A 15,335-nucleotide genomic window follows, 5' to 3' on the forward strand; every position below is an offset into this window, starting at 1 on the left:
AGAAAGTGGAATGTTTGGATAATGCTGGTGAGAATGAAATTGGTGTGGCCCCGTGGAAAACACGTTGGCAGTTCCTCCAAAAGTTAAATACAGAATTGCCATATGACCCAGAAATTCCACTTTTAGGAAAAGATCCAAAAGAATTGAAAATAGGTACTCAACAGATACCCGTACACCAATATTCATAGCAGCATTATTCACCATACCTGAAAGGTGGAAACAACCCAAATGTCCATCAATGGATGAATGCATAAACCAAATGTGGTCTATACCTAAACAAAATATTATTCTACCATAAAAGAATGAAATTATCATACATGCTATAGCATGGATAAGCCTTGAAAACACTATGCTAAGTGAAAGAAGCCAGACACAAAAGGACAAATATTATATCATTCCAGTGACAATAAATATCTAAAATAAGCAACCTGATAGAAATAGCAGATCAGAGTTAACCAGGAAGTCAGGGAAGAAGGAATGGGGAATTACTGCTTAATGGGTGTAGAGTTTAAGTTGGAGAGATGAAAAAGACTCGGAAGTTGACAATAGTGATATTTGTACAACATTGTGAATGTAATTAATGGCACTGAACTCTGAACAATGATACTACATTTACGATATTTTTATGTTATGTTATATTGTAAAAAAAAAACCACAAAACAGTGTCCAAAAATAGGCAAAGTTACTGTTTTCCTTGTACCATAGAAAGTTGTAGTTTAGTAACATAATGCTATGAAAGCTCAAAAGAAACCATAAAACTTACCTGTTTAGACATATTTTCTGAAAATTTTGGTGATTTTTCTCTTAAAAATGTGACAAGGTCTTTATAAATTGAACTTTTTCTCTCGTAATTAACGTCCCCTTCATCATCTGTTTTGCCCTTTGGGAAAAAACAAGTTTCATTCTACGATTAACATAAGAACAATGATAAGATCCTAATCAATACATCACAAGCTAAGCACACGTATTGTTTTCATCTCTAAAGGATCTATATGGTAGTCTTCATACATGAAATGTATAGGCAAAATCCTTTCCCCTTAATTTAATGTTATCTATTTTTCCATTCATTCACTCATTCCTTCCTTCATTCAATTGTTCAATCATTCAGTAAGGCTTTACTGAGTACCTCCTATATACATGTAAGGCACTCTGCTATTCAGCAGAGAAGTGAGAGCTTCCTTCTCTCCGCTCTCCTCTACTCTGAAAATGCATTATGACCTCACGAGCCTTAGTTGACGATGTCATAAAAGTCTTCAAGGTTAGAATTTAACCATGGAAAAGCCTATGTTTCTGCTTGTCACACTCTGTTCTTCTGTGGCATGGTTGCTATAGGCTTATTTTCTAGATGTCTATGTAACAATCTGTCCACACATCCATGTGTCTCTTTCTCTTCTTGTCTCTTTCCTTTCCATATTTTCCTTTTCTTCCCTACTTCTATTGTTCTTTCATAACAGAATATATACATATGTACATACACATCACATAACTGTATGTATATAAATACATATAACTGCAGTGTGTTATATATAACTATACACAAAAGCATTTCTATACATATGACTAGTGTGTTTTAAATTTTGTTGTAATTATTGAGTAGTTTTATCGTCCTCATCTTTCACTTTTTTAAAACTTAAAGGGTACTTAGATATCTCCATGCCAAATAAGTTATATGTATGTAGATCAATAATAACCTTTGATGGAAATAAAGACTCCCTGCCCCCCTCCAGATGGTCATAGAAAATCATTCCTTCTTTTGTCCCTTTATTCCTAATTAGAGATTTCGTTTTTCTAAAATACCATGACAAACCAAAGCAAAATCTTATTTGTCTACTTCCTCCTTGTAGAAATGAGCTCAGTGTCATGCTAATAAGAAAAGCACCAAAAGGCATGTCAGAAAGATGATTACAGGTAATCAGAAAAGAGGCTCCAGCATTTTGGTACCAACCCAAGCCAACACGTAACAACCCTCCAGGCAGTCCCCTGTGGTGGCTGGGTCCCCATTAAGGACTTGGGTCCTCATTATAGAATTTTGTTTCTGAGTTCCAAATTTACATTGAAGATACCGAGGGCAGGATGTTGCAGAGGTGAAAGCTAAGCTCCTTCCAGCTGGTTCTGTGAATAGGGATGAGACTAAAAGTGTTTTAATCCAGAACACTGTGTGCTGTTTATCACTCAGCTCAAAGCCCAGTCACCCAGCCTCTACTTTGTGCTACTCACGCGGGAATCTGCAATGTCGTATTTCTCCTTTGCCAGGCTAGGTTAGGCTCCGTCATTAGAATCAGCTAAAGGAAGACTGAAAGGCTGGGAGAGGGAGGAGGGACCTGCTGCTTCCTGTTGGCCCACTGGCCCTGTTAGAGTCACCCCAGCAACGGCCCTTCCTTCCACGCAGTGGCAGTTGCTTCCAGTAGCAACAGTTGGTTCCAGTTTCCAGGTTTGTTTATTTTTCACAGTCCCAGAAACAGGCTCACCACACCCCCTGGGAAATACCACTATCAGCCATCTAGTGCTCCACTTTCACAGGTCCGGGTCCCAGCTCTGCCAGCTCTACAAGGATCCTCTTCCCGAGGTACAAGCATTAACTGGGCAGTGCCCACTCTCCAGAGATCTGCAGCCCTGCCTCATGGAGATGGTCTGAACTCTGTGGGGACCAGCACAGCCTGGAAGTGGACCCGCCCCAGAGGTCTGGGTCCCAGCTTCACGGGGCACTGTCTCCAACCTTCTACATTTAGATAAGCCCCTCTCTTTCCCTTTGTCCCTAAGAGTAATGCACAACTCTTAGGATGCCAGCTGCAGTTAGGACATCTGTATTATCTCAGTGTTCTTTTTTTGACCTTTCTATCCTTTGGTTGCTGTGTAACAAATCAGTGAAGTGATTATGTTAAAGACATTTATAAAGTGGAATGGGTCACTTTGAAGCCCATTTCTTATCAGATTGGCTTAATGACCTGCAGTGGAGAATAAGAGAGCTTATTCTGAAGCTGTTTTGGATTTGCCCAGCAAGCATATATCAAAGGAATCTGCTTTTATCCTACAGAACGGTAATTCATTCTCTGTGGTCATTGGGACACACCCTTGAGACATCTACAGCTAAAAACCAAAGTCCACTGGTTTTAGTTACGTTTTTAAAAATGTACTTACACCATTTAAAAATACTCCTCCTGCACTGCAAGTAATGCACAGAGTCTCACCATCGTGAGGTTTCACCAGCACATAACAAATTTCCCCGTGAGTTTGTCTCCACGGTGGGGCTCGACATCCATTTGAAAATTCATAATCTGAAACCAATCGTCAAGCAATTAACAGTTCTTTAACCTAGAGTTTGGTAAAAAGTGTGGGCTTCCACAAAATAAATATTGTGGAAATTTTAAGCTTTCCCCTTCTTAAACCTTCTCTTGTATTGTAGACATTGAAAGCATTTTGCAAATGTAATTATGAAAATGTAAATAACATAAAATGAGCCTCAGAAAACATCAAACCTGAGGTATATTCAATAGATTCCAAGACTGTTGGGTCTCCTTTTCCTGAGAAATGTTTGAGCAGTTCTATATCCTTCTTCACTGCCACGGGATTTAAACTTATTTCTCTGAAATAAATGTTTAAAATGTCAGCTTAAATACTTTAAACAGAATCTAGGAAACACATGAACACATTTCATTGTATCAAGAGAAATATCTTTTTTGTAATTAAAATTGCAGTTAATTTTAGCCATGCCATAATTTTATAACAGCACTGTCAACACATCAAGTAATCAGTGATTCATGTTTAATGCAACATTAAACATACTCCATTAAATATTCACTTTATTTCATGCTGATAATATTCTAATACTAAAAATATTAGAAAATGAACATGCTTTGGACTATACAAACTCTACATGATATCTGCATTATAATTTAATAATTTGTGCACTAGTCTTGAGAGCCTTTGAAAATAACAAGGCCACCTAATGTCTTCAGAATTGCATGAAACCTCACCAGAATGTTTTAGCAATGTTAATTTTTAGAACTGGAATAAATGAATCCCAAGAAAATTGTTTGTTCCAATAAAATGTAAAGTTAAATCCATAGCAATAACTTCCATGCTTTATTTTTTGTGTCTTTTTTTCTAAAACTCTGAAAGCAGCTTCGTAACTAATTGTTAAAGCTTCCTTTTTAATTTTTTAATTTTAATATTTTATTATTTATCTATCTATCTATTTTGAGAGACAGTCTTGCTCTGTCACCCAGGCTGGAGTTCAGTGGTGCAATCTTTGCTCAATACGATAGAGGTTCCTTTTTGAAAAAGACTCACAAGGAAATATGTTTTAGAGAATGATTGAGGAGGTGCAGATCCAATTGCTTAAGCAGCATAGCAATCTTCATCTTAATTTCACTTTCAGGATCATCATCTCTGGTAATTTTACCAAGAATATTTAATGCAATTGAGTCTTCTTTCATTGTATTATAATCGGAGCCCAGGATTTTTACTATGGGGTCTCTGTTAGCTGCCAAAAAAAAAAAAAAAAAAAAAAAAGGAAGACAAATAAAAATTATCCTCTTGTCTTCTAGCACAAGAAACATTAAGACTAATAAATCTTTCAAAGTCCATTTAAATGTGTTTCTTTCATTAAGCTTTTTCTAAACCACCCAATTAGAATTCATCTCTACGTCTGAGATTCCATTGCTTTTAGGAACTTTCTTCTATCTCATGAGATGCTCTAGTTTCTATTGTAATATCATCTGTATATCTCCCTAATAGCACAAAGACCAAGACAGTCATTCTTTGTTTCTTTTTTAATTGGCTGTGGGGCATTGTTCAGAATGTACATTCAATTAATATATTCAGAATTTATTTGAAGATAGAGAAATAGTGATCTCCTTAAAAGAATCATCACTAGAACTATACGGGCACGTGTGTATGTGTGTGTGTAGCACGGTTGGGTATTTATAAAGGCTTTCTTTCCAAAATAGCATGCTTTCCTAAGGCTACAGACCCCCTAGCACTCTTTTGCACCTATTCAAACTGCTTAATATTTGTAATGCCATGTGATCTTACAGCTGAAAAACACATCTAGCCATATATGTATGTATAATGCAATTATATATATATTAAAATTATAGGGAAAAACAAATACTAATTCATGATCAAGGCTGATAAAGATGTGAAAATTGAACCTAGAGATGCTGAAAACAGAATTTGGTTAATGTTAAAAACCAATATGGTTGAAAATGAAGGAGAAAGGGGAAAACCCTTGTTTAGAATGGAGAAATTTGAGAAAGATGAAAGTATATATGCATTGAGATGGGAGTGGAGAGGAATGCCTGTGAGACTAATTCAGAAAGCTTAACTTAAAAGAAATGAAGAAAAGTACAGTGAAGGCATTAACCTTCCAGTGTGGTCATGGGATATTCCACAGACTTGGGGCTGAGAAAAAAACTTCACTGGGGGAGACGAGCAACGAAAAGGAGACCAAGGAATCAATCATTTATTGAGCATCTCAACTTAACAACCTTATGACTGTCATCACACAGAGATTTATGAAAAGGCAGAGCAGGTGGATTCTGAGGAATGGCATAAACCTGACTACCAAATTGCCATGTACCATGCAACTTGGACATGAAACTAAGGGTTATACCAAAATTCTTGCAGAAATGGCAAAATGCAGCAAGTGATAAGTATTTAGCTAATGGATAAGTATTTAGCTATATAGAAATCTATGTATTATGTCTACCAATTAAGTTGAATTGAATGAACAATCCTTCATCTATTAACTACTTTCTTGAATTCAGCTTTACTCTTCAAGACATGATACCCTCACCTAATAAGGAGTAATAGTCAAGGCATAAAAAGAGGTTGCCATCCTAAGGTTGGCATATTAAAAATAAAATAAAATTTTTAAAAGACCCTCTTCCCATCTCACACAGAAATGGGCAGAATTCAAATACCTTGTGCCAGAAACCCATTGGTCACAGAATTCCAATAAAGCAAAACACATACATTATCACCTATGACTAGATATTTCTACTCATAAGAAACATTTACAACACAATTATAGCAGGCAACCACATTCATTTTTTGCATGTTAGATGATTAGACGATAGTGCAAACATCACATATCTTTAAGAAGAAGAAAAATATTTGTCACAGATTTGAATAATTGTAACTATTCACAGAAGGCTGTGAAGCCCACAGCAGAATATGGCCGAGAAAAGTGGAAAGGGAGATTATTAAAGGCTGTCTCTGCTAAAGAAAGAGCCTACGTTCATTTGAAAGGAAATAGATTGTAATCATTCAATCTATTCCTTGGCAGTAGGTTGAGAGAGAGTGGATTCAGAGGCCGGCCCTTGTCATCTGTCTTCTCTCCTGACGTTGACCTAACAGGCTACAGCCCCCTGTGCTTTCCAGAAGCTGAGAAGGTTCTCTTTCAAACCACATGCTAAAATCAGAAACCTGGAAACTTAGAAACTTACCAGTGGTAAGGTAACAGGCCTTTCATTCTAAAGCAGAAATTTGATAGGAGCATAATATTGCAGCCAAGGAAAATTAATAACATTTTCATGAAGTTGTACATTTGACTTTTTACCTTGTAGATTATAGAATTTTTTTCAAGAGACTCTAACAAATGATCCTCCCATCCTTTCCCCACTTCCCCAGCAAGATTATTTCTAAAAGTTCAAATCACAGACTGGAGCATTAAGATCACCTTCAACACATGCTTGCGCTTCCTTCAACTTCGCAGTTTTGGCAATAAGTAACAAGCGTGACAGCTGCCCAGAGCTCCTAATTTTAATTTGTGGTACAGAGAGAAATAGCAAAGGCTGTCCATTTTTATCAACTTCTTCTGATTTGACTGTTGTTTCACTAAAAATAAAAATAAAAAAATTGAAAGCTTCATGCTACCTGGAGGCCAGTAGAAGTTAAATTTAAGACATGTAGACAGATTATTCCTATATCTCATTATAAAATACAGAAAATATAAATACATCTGGTTAGTAGCTCATCTATTTTCCCACTTTCTTCCACTAAAATCCTCAAACTTACCAGCAACCCTAGTGACCAATAGGATATAACCAAGGAATATATTTTTTTTTAGCAATTTCTTGAATTCACAATTGAACTCAAATAGTCACAGTTTTTGTTTTCTAAAATGTGTTGATTTCTGGCATCCTTTTAAAAATCATTGGTTCTGCAAAACCATTCATGCTTTGGGGATTTCTAATGTTATTTTATTTATAAAATTTTTACACCACAGTAATTCGTGGTTAGAAGTTTTCTTGGCTACACTGTGTTTATGAATAAAAAAGCTATGAAAAAAAAAAGCAAATTCAAGGCAAACTAGATCCTCTCTGTGAATTCCCTTCCCACGCTAAACTCCTTTATTTGGTTTGCCTTGGGATAATAGGCAGTTTTTCTCAATGGACTCTTCCTGATCAAAAGTTATTGAGTCTCTTAGCTTTGTGCTTCTATCCATTTTAATGATTTTTTTTCAGGTTGGCATTTAAAAAAAAATTAAGATGTTTTCATGGAAGTGATTTCTTTAGATTTCTACGACTTACAACATTAACTAAACTGTCTAGGTTTTGTATTACAGGAGGCTATCTCTGATGAAACTCCTGACACCTTAACACCTGATTAACACCTGATCTAGCCTTTTTTTTTTTTTTTAGACACAATATCGCTCTGTTACCCAGGTTGGAGTGCAGTGGCATGATCTCGGGTCACTGCAACCTCTGCCTCCGGAGCTCAAGCAATCCTCCCACCTCAGCCTCCAAGTAGCTGGAACTAGAGGTGTGCGCCACTATGCCTCGCTAATTTTTGTATTTTTAGTAGACGCAGGGTTACACCATGTTGGCCAGGCTGGTCTTGAATTCCTGAGCTCAAGGGATCCACACACCTCAGCCTCCCAGAGTACTGGGATTACAGGCGTGAGCCACCACACCTGGCCTAATCTAACATATTTTGAATTGCAATGTAGATACATAGATATAAAATGTTGCTAGTTCATCAGAAAAAGTAAATCTGACCGACCCAGATTACTTATTACTGACGATCTCACTAGAATAAAAACAAGAGGATAGGAACTAAGGGAGACAGAATAATGTTCATATCCAAATCCCCAAAACCTATGAACATGTCACCTTACATGGCAAAAGGGACTTTGCATAGAAATTAAGTCAAGGATCCTGAGATGGGGAGACTATTCTGGGTATCTGGAAGGAGCCAAACATAATCACCAGGGTTCTTATAAGAGGAAGACAGGAGGGACAGAGGCAGTGACACGGATATGCTGATGGAAGCAGTGGTCAGAGTGATGTGGGGCCTCGAGCCAAGGAGCCATGAGCCAAGGAGCCATGAGCTATGAGTCATGAGCCAAGGAACACAGGGGCCTCTAGAAGCTGGAAAAGCAAAGAATAAATTCTCCTTAAGCCTCCAGAAGGAATGCAACCCTGCTGATACCTTGATTTTAGCCCTGCAGATTCATTTTAGACTTCTGACCTCTAGAACTATCAGAAAATACATTTGTGTGTGTTAAGCCATTAGATTTGTGGCAATGTGTTACAGCAGCAAAAGAGGGCTCACAGAAGGACTTGATGAGTCTGATTCTGCTGGGTGCAGATAGGGACTGTCCCTATCTCCAGCACTTCATATAGGAACTGCACATAGAAGACATTTGGTAAACATCTGTGGAATAAATGAATGAATAAAATATTTCTAGACTTGGCAATGACATGCATTGTTGACAAAATGTATATTTTCTCTAAAATTAAGCTTCTGGAATAATGTCCTTAGGACTGAAGAGATTTCTTAAAGGCCTGTTACCTAAAAGTTACTCACATCAAGGGCTGGCCAGTTACACTAAGTGGATGGTGAGAGGGCTAAGTAATAGGCTGACTGAATGCCAAAGATACCAAGCTACTTAACTAGAGAGAGTGAAACTCCTGGTGAGAAAGCAAAGGGTACGGGTGACATTTTTCATTGCTCCTACCAGTTGAAGCCTGTAACTTAACAGAGAAGTAAGAAATAAAATGCCAGCTACATTGACCAGGCATGGTAGCACGTGCTTGTGGTCCCAGCTACTTGGGAGGCTGAGGTGGGAGGATCACTTGAGCCCGGGAGGCGGAGGTTGCAGTGAGCCAACATCACACCACTGCACTCCAACCTGAGTGACAGAGTGAGACTCCATCTCAAAAAGTAAAATAAAAATAGATTTAAAAAATAAAAAACACCAGCTATCGACAAGATTTTGAAGAGGAAGCTTCAGTTTTTAGGCTCACAGTTTCTAACACCTGAAGAATGAGCTCTTGGAAAGAAAAATGCTCCACCCACCTTGTGAACATCAGGAAGAATGAGCTATCAAAAACTCCAAGGACCTGATGGAGACATTTTTAAACCAGAGCCATGGAAGGGTGCTAAAAATTCTGTTTATACTCTAAAGCAAGAAAGCAGAAAAATGTCTTTTTTCTTTAATCCCCAGTATCGAGTTTAGCGTCCTTTTTTTTTAAGAGACAAGATCTTGCTCTGTCACCCAGGCTGGAGTGCAGTGGCACAATCATAGCTCCCTGCAGCCTCAAATTCCTGGGCTCAAGGGATCCTTCTCTCTCAGCCTCCCAAGTTGATGGGACTACAGCCACACACCACCACATCTGGCTGTTTATTTATTTATTGGTCTGTTTATTTATTTATTATTTATTTTTTAGAGACAGGGTCTTGCTATGTTGCCCAGGCTAGCCTTGGATTCCTGCATTCGACTCATCCTTCTGTCGCCACCTCCCAAAGTGCTGGGATTACTGGCGTGGGCCACAACACCTGGCCTCATTTAGTGTCTTATTACTTAATAAACGTATGTGTAAATAGTAATATAGAAAATAAGGCTATAGCTAAGAAACTAGCAGTTCTCAGAGACAAAAAATAAAGAGCCACTTATGGCCACTGACCCTACTACTGTGACTTAGAAATTTTACCAAAATTCAATAATTACTGTCTCATAAAACAATATTATTTTATAAGTTGAGTGTAACCTTAGAGATCATGTAAATTCAGCCTTTCATGACATTGATCACAAAGCTAAGGTCCAGAAACGTATGAATTGTGTGTGAATTGTGCATTCTTGCGGGGAAGAGAGCTATTACTCAGGCGATCTGACTTCCTGTCCCAACTCCTACCAGAACATATTTTTATCTCAATGCATATATATCACTGAGATGCAGCGGAGTGAGATTTAAAACTAAAATATGATAATATTATAGCACATTTGATTCAAAATCATACTGTAGTTCTACCAGAGAAGGAAAAAAAATCAGGTCACAACATTTTCACTATGTGATTCTGAGCACTTATCCAATTTATAAATTTCCCAAGCTACATTCAAATGAATCAAAGTGCCTCAGTTCTATGCACCACAGATGGTATTGCCATTGAGTGGCATCATTTGTTCTTAGTTTACAGCATATTTAGGCTTCATTCTCAGGTGTTTTAGGAAGATTATTAATTTCATCCTGTCTGACAAAAACAAAAGCAATTGCAAATGATAATACAAAGAGACCTACGATTTCCATGAAATGAAAGTAGAGCTATTTGATCCCCAGCCCCCACCCCAAGAGGGAACGTGGAGAGATGATGACAAATGTTAAAACAGGGTGAAAACATTGGAATGATTCTAAGGAAAAGACAATCATGTAACATGAACAGGGCTATGCCCATCTATTCAATCAATAACAATCTGTACAAAAGGACAGAAGGTGGTTGATGAAACATAAAAGCTTTCCAGTGTGTGACTAAAATATCAGTTTCAGTATCAGATGCTCATTAGCCTAATCAGAAAAAGGGTGATCAAACTTTTATTGACTGTTGCCCACAGTGCATTTGGAGTGTGCAACATCAAATGAGAACTAAGGCCACAAATATAACTATATTCCCATCAGTGTCTGCAGAGACCAACACAAAAGGGGTAATTTATCTACTTTGGCAGAATTCCAGTGTAGATAAAACTTAACTTGTTTTGGAACAGGAGGCCTGAGAGGTCTACCCACAAGGAGAGCCATCCACCTTTACTTTAAAAGATCCAAGGACATTCCTATTTGGTAGAAACACATCCGGAGACTCCAAGCTCAAATCCTTCAGGATAATCTTCGTCTTACACACAGATGCCCAGACCTGAGTCCTGTCTGGAAGGAAAGTAGCTTCCCCACTTTCAATAAATGTATAAATAGTGGACTAACAGCAGAGAAGTCAAAAGAGTGTGCTTGGTCCAAAGGGCAATGAATGACATCATGGGGACTGTTTTGATAATAAATTCTTTGGGCAATTGAGAATATTTCTGGTTGACATCACTTGTTGTTGTAGCAAACACCGAGTGGCTACAGGTTACTGAACTTTCTTTGGTTTGGGGAGTAGACCAAAGGGTATAGTCAAGATCCGCATGTTAAAGCATCTGATGTTGTCCATTATGACCAAAATCTCAGCTGCACCCTTTGCTATCTTCAAGGCGATCTTGGTTTTCATCAGAGCCAGGCAAGCACAGCTTCCTTCAGATACAATGGCAATACCTCCCTCTACTCTTCCAACATCAAAGATATCATCAATAACGGTCAGACACAAAAAGAATGGATTGAGAAATTAGCCCAAGGAAAAGTTGCACAGTAAACGTGACAGAAGTATAAAAATCAAGGGGTAATTGTTTCAAAATGTAAAAATGTCCTTCTCAGGAGGGAACACTGTGCATAAAGACTGCATGCAGAGCTGGGCACAGCAGCTCAGGTCTGAAATACCAGCAATTCAGGGGGCCAAGGTAGAAGGATCTCTTGAGGCCAAAAGTACAAGACTGGTCAGAGCAATATGGTGAGATCCCATCTCTACAAAGAATTAGAAAAATTGACCAGGCATGGTATTATGTTCCTATAATCCTAGCTGCTTGAGGGGCTGAGGTGGGAGGATCCATTGAGCCCTGGAGTTTGAGCTGCAGTGAGCTATGATCACACCACTGCAGTCCAGCCTGGGCAACAGAGCCAGACCCTGTCTTAAATAAATACATACACAATTGTGTGCTGAGATATAAGAATGGAAACAAAGCAAAAAGAATCTGGACAAGAATAGAGGGGAAATAGTGATAGATTTGAGTGGTATGTGTCACAGCCAACCTAACCAGGGGTCAGATGTGGTCATGTTTGTGCTTGGAGCACAAAATTTGTACAGAGGCAAAGCAATTACAATCATGATATTCTTTTCTGTCATCTGCTTTAAATGCATTTTTATTAAAAAAAAAATAATTAATTATTTTTTGAGATGGAGTTTCTCTCTGTTGCCCGGGCTGGAGTTCTGTGGTGCAATCTCGGCTTGCTGCAACCTCCACCTCCCAGATTCAAGCAATTCTCCTGCCTCAGCCTCCCTAGTAGCTGGGATTACAGGAATGTGCCACCATGCCCAGCTAATTTTTGTCTTTTCAGTAGAGACGGGATTTCACCACGTTGGCCATCTGGTCTTGAACTCCTGATCTCTGGTGATCTGCCCACCTTGGCCTCTCAAAGTGTTGGGATTACAGGTGTGAGCCATGTGATCAGCCAAGTAGTTAATATGTTTTACATTTGTTTTACATAGAAGACCATATTTCAAAAGTTAGGAAAAAAGCTGAACAATACAGAAATAACAAGCACTTCTGGAGAAAGTTACCACTGGCACAGTTAGAAATAAAATGCACTGTTAAAAAAAAATAAGATTTCAGGCTAGGCTTGGTGGTTCACACCTGTAATTCTAACACTTTGGGAGGCTAAGGCAGGCGGGTTGCCTGAGCTCAGGAGTTCAAGACCAGCCTGGGCAACACAGTGAAACCCCATCTCTACTAAAATACAAAAAATTAGCCAGGCGTGGTGGCGGGCGCCTATATTCCCAGCTACTTAGGAGGCTGAGGCAGGAGAACCACTTGAATCTGAGAGGCGGAAGTTGCAGTGAGCCGACACTGCACCACTGCACTCCAGCCTGGGCGAAAGAGCGAGACTCCATCTCCAGAAAAAATAAATAAATAAATATGACTTCAAACAACTCAGAGAGAAGGCCGACCAATAGAAGAATTAAAGAGCTCTTGAAATGCAGTTTAAGAATGGTTTTGCTGCAGTTCTAAAAATGAAATTCTGAATTTATTCTCACAAATAATCCCAAAGGGAGAAAAGGGAAAAGGCATCTAGAGGAAGCTTTGGCTTCCTACGGAACTGTTTTTCATACGATCGGACTTTAAAAGTTCATATCCAAACCAAAGAAGAACAAGGCTGTAGAAAATAGAATGCCTAAAGTGCAAAACAAACTTCGACTGGCAAAAATATGTGTGTGTGTGTGTGTGTTAGCTTGCTTATTGTATAATTATGCTTAATGAAATAATACATTCTTATACAATTATATTTAATTTGTTCACATAATTTATGCATTTTTTTTGTGTGTGTAGGTATTTTTTAGCCACGTTTGAATGAGATAAATGGAGAGTTCACTGTTTGAGACAGAAGTAAATTATTTTATTTCATCTCAGATTTGAAAGGCTCTCATCTGAGGACAACAGTAATTCTTAAGAATTATCTCCCTTATATTGAGCAAAATCAAAATTCATTATTCATCACCCCTCCCCGCCGCCTCCTGCTTCTATCCCAGGAATTGATCAATTTAAATACCAGAAGAGATATCATCTACATCAGAGGCCACAAAACCAATGGCTCCTGGCATCTGGCAGGTAATACGGAAGTATCCCATATATTTATAGAAATAAAATTCAGAAGAATATGGATGACCTGGGGTGGTGGCTCATGCCTGTAATCCTAGCATTTTAGAAGGCTGAGGCAGGAGGATCACTTGAGGCCAGGAATTTGAGACCACCCTGGGCAACATAGCAAGACCCCATCTCTAACATATATATATATACACACATCCACATATGGGTGGAAAGGCGAGGCATAAAGTAGCAATAAGTGTTGGCAGTGTAGTGACTTGGATAATGGATACCTTGTCCAAAGAAATTTACCCACAAAAATTAAAATTGGGTTTAATTTAAAAACTTAAATTTAAAACTTAGAAAGAGAATGTTTTGGCCAAGCTGAACATCCTCAGACTTCAGCTGTGTGTCTCTGGTTCACAATCCCTGGTTTAGAGGGCTTGTGAGGTTCAGAGAGGTTAGGTGACTTACCCCCATACCTAGAACCAACTGATAAACATATGTACAACGAAGATATCAAATCCTAGAAGCATGTAACTGGCTTACCTGACAACATAACCTGATTCAAATGCTGAGGGCTCCAAACTTGTGTTCCACTCAAGTGGTTCCGCAAAAACAAATTTCGCCTCTTGAGGATGTTTATAGATAAAACTCTCCACAAACATAATAATTTCTTTCAATATCGCTTCATTTAGAGGTGTGATTTCGAGGGTTCCAGTTCCATGCCCAGCAGCAGTCCACTGCGTCGATTTTGTCAGAGCCACACCCATGGGATCCGCCAGTGCTCAGACCTGAGCTTAGCACAGGCACTACATCAGAGTAGAAAGAGAAAGAGACAAGAGCATCCACCTTTTCCTTGGAACATTTTTCATTCTCAAGACTTTAAACTAGTACTCCCCACCCCACATTCTGCTTATTAATCTTCAAAGACTGATTTTTCAAAATTATCTAATTGCTCTTTAGTTCAATGAAGTAGTAAACCAGCACTAGGTAAAACTGACTAGTATTTAAGAAATTTCCAGTATTTGCCCTGAAATTAATAACTTCTTTCTAATTTCCCTGGGGCCTAAGAGAGAGGATTCAAACAGATAGGCATAAAACCCAAACAGAAAACTCCAAGAGTGTAAAACAAAGAAGTGGAAGAGGTTAGTATTAAGGGCTTTTGTTCACAGCTCTGTTGGGAGCCAGCAGTTTCAGGGACAAACACTCCTTTGAGCCAGGACATACACTGTTTAGAATTACACTATTAAACTGAATACTGTTACCCCGACTTTCTTATAGTGATAATATCTGCATCATCACAATGATGACTGAAGAACATGATTCTAATAACTCCAGGTTCCCCAAGTGCTTTCTGAGTTAAAAAAGAAATAGAATAAGAACAGTATTGTGAAATATAATTTTTTTCTGAAAATTGATATAGGACACATTGATCCTATTACCAGAATATCTGGACAATCCAAATACTATTTTCCCTGCCTGTATATCCTGCCCAGAATGACATTTTACTGTAATTCACAACCTTCTTAAGAGTTAGTGTGAGAGATGTAGGAATAAGTGAAAGTCTTTCAGACTTTTTATCTGAATTAGTTATCGGAAGAGTCTAGCAGTAAAACTTAAAACAAATTCAAGTGAGACAAATTTCACATTGGCTAAATAGAAATTA

The 15,335-nt window shown here is 38.3% G+C and overlaps 1 protein-coding gene across 1 annotated transcript in view; it reads right to left on the minus strand.

Annotated features, from left to right (window-relative positions):
• The window catches only part of ODAD2 (outer dynein arm docking complex subunit 2), a 190,411-nt gene extending 175,969 nt beyond the window's left edge, over nt 1–14,442 (minus strand). Inside the window, exons 1-6 of the mRNA XM_077946071.1 lie at nt 14,216–14,442; nt 6,683–6,840; nt 4,291–4,483; nt 3,477–3,583; nt 3,139–3,275; nt 764–880 (exon numbers count right to left, since the gene is read on the minus strand). Of these exons, the coding sequence (XP_077802197.1) occupies nt 764–880; nt 3,139–3,275; nt 3,477–3,583; nt 4,291–4,483; nt 6,683–6,840; nt 14,216–14,439 (936 nt within the window). The 5' untranslated portion in view covers nt 14,440–14,442. The remainder of the gene's footprint in view (nt 1–763; nt 881–3,138; nt 3,276–3,476; nt 3,584–4,290; nt 4,484–6,682; nt 6,841–14,215) is intronic.
• Nucleotides 14,443–15,335: the final 893 nt, after the last annotated feature.

Source organism: Macaca mulatta, chromosome 9, assembly GCF_049350105.2.
Source record: "Macaca mulatta isolate MMU2019108-1 chromosome 9, T2T-MMU8v2.0, whole genome shotgun sequence".
NCBI classification, from domain to species: Eukaryota; Metazoa; Chordata; class Mammalia; order Primates; family Cercopithecidae; genus Macaca; species Macaca mulatta.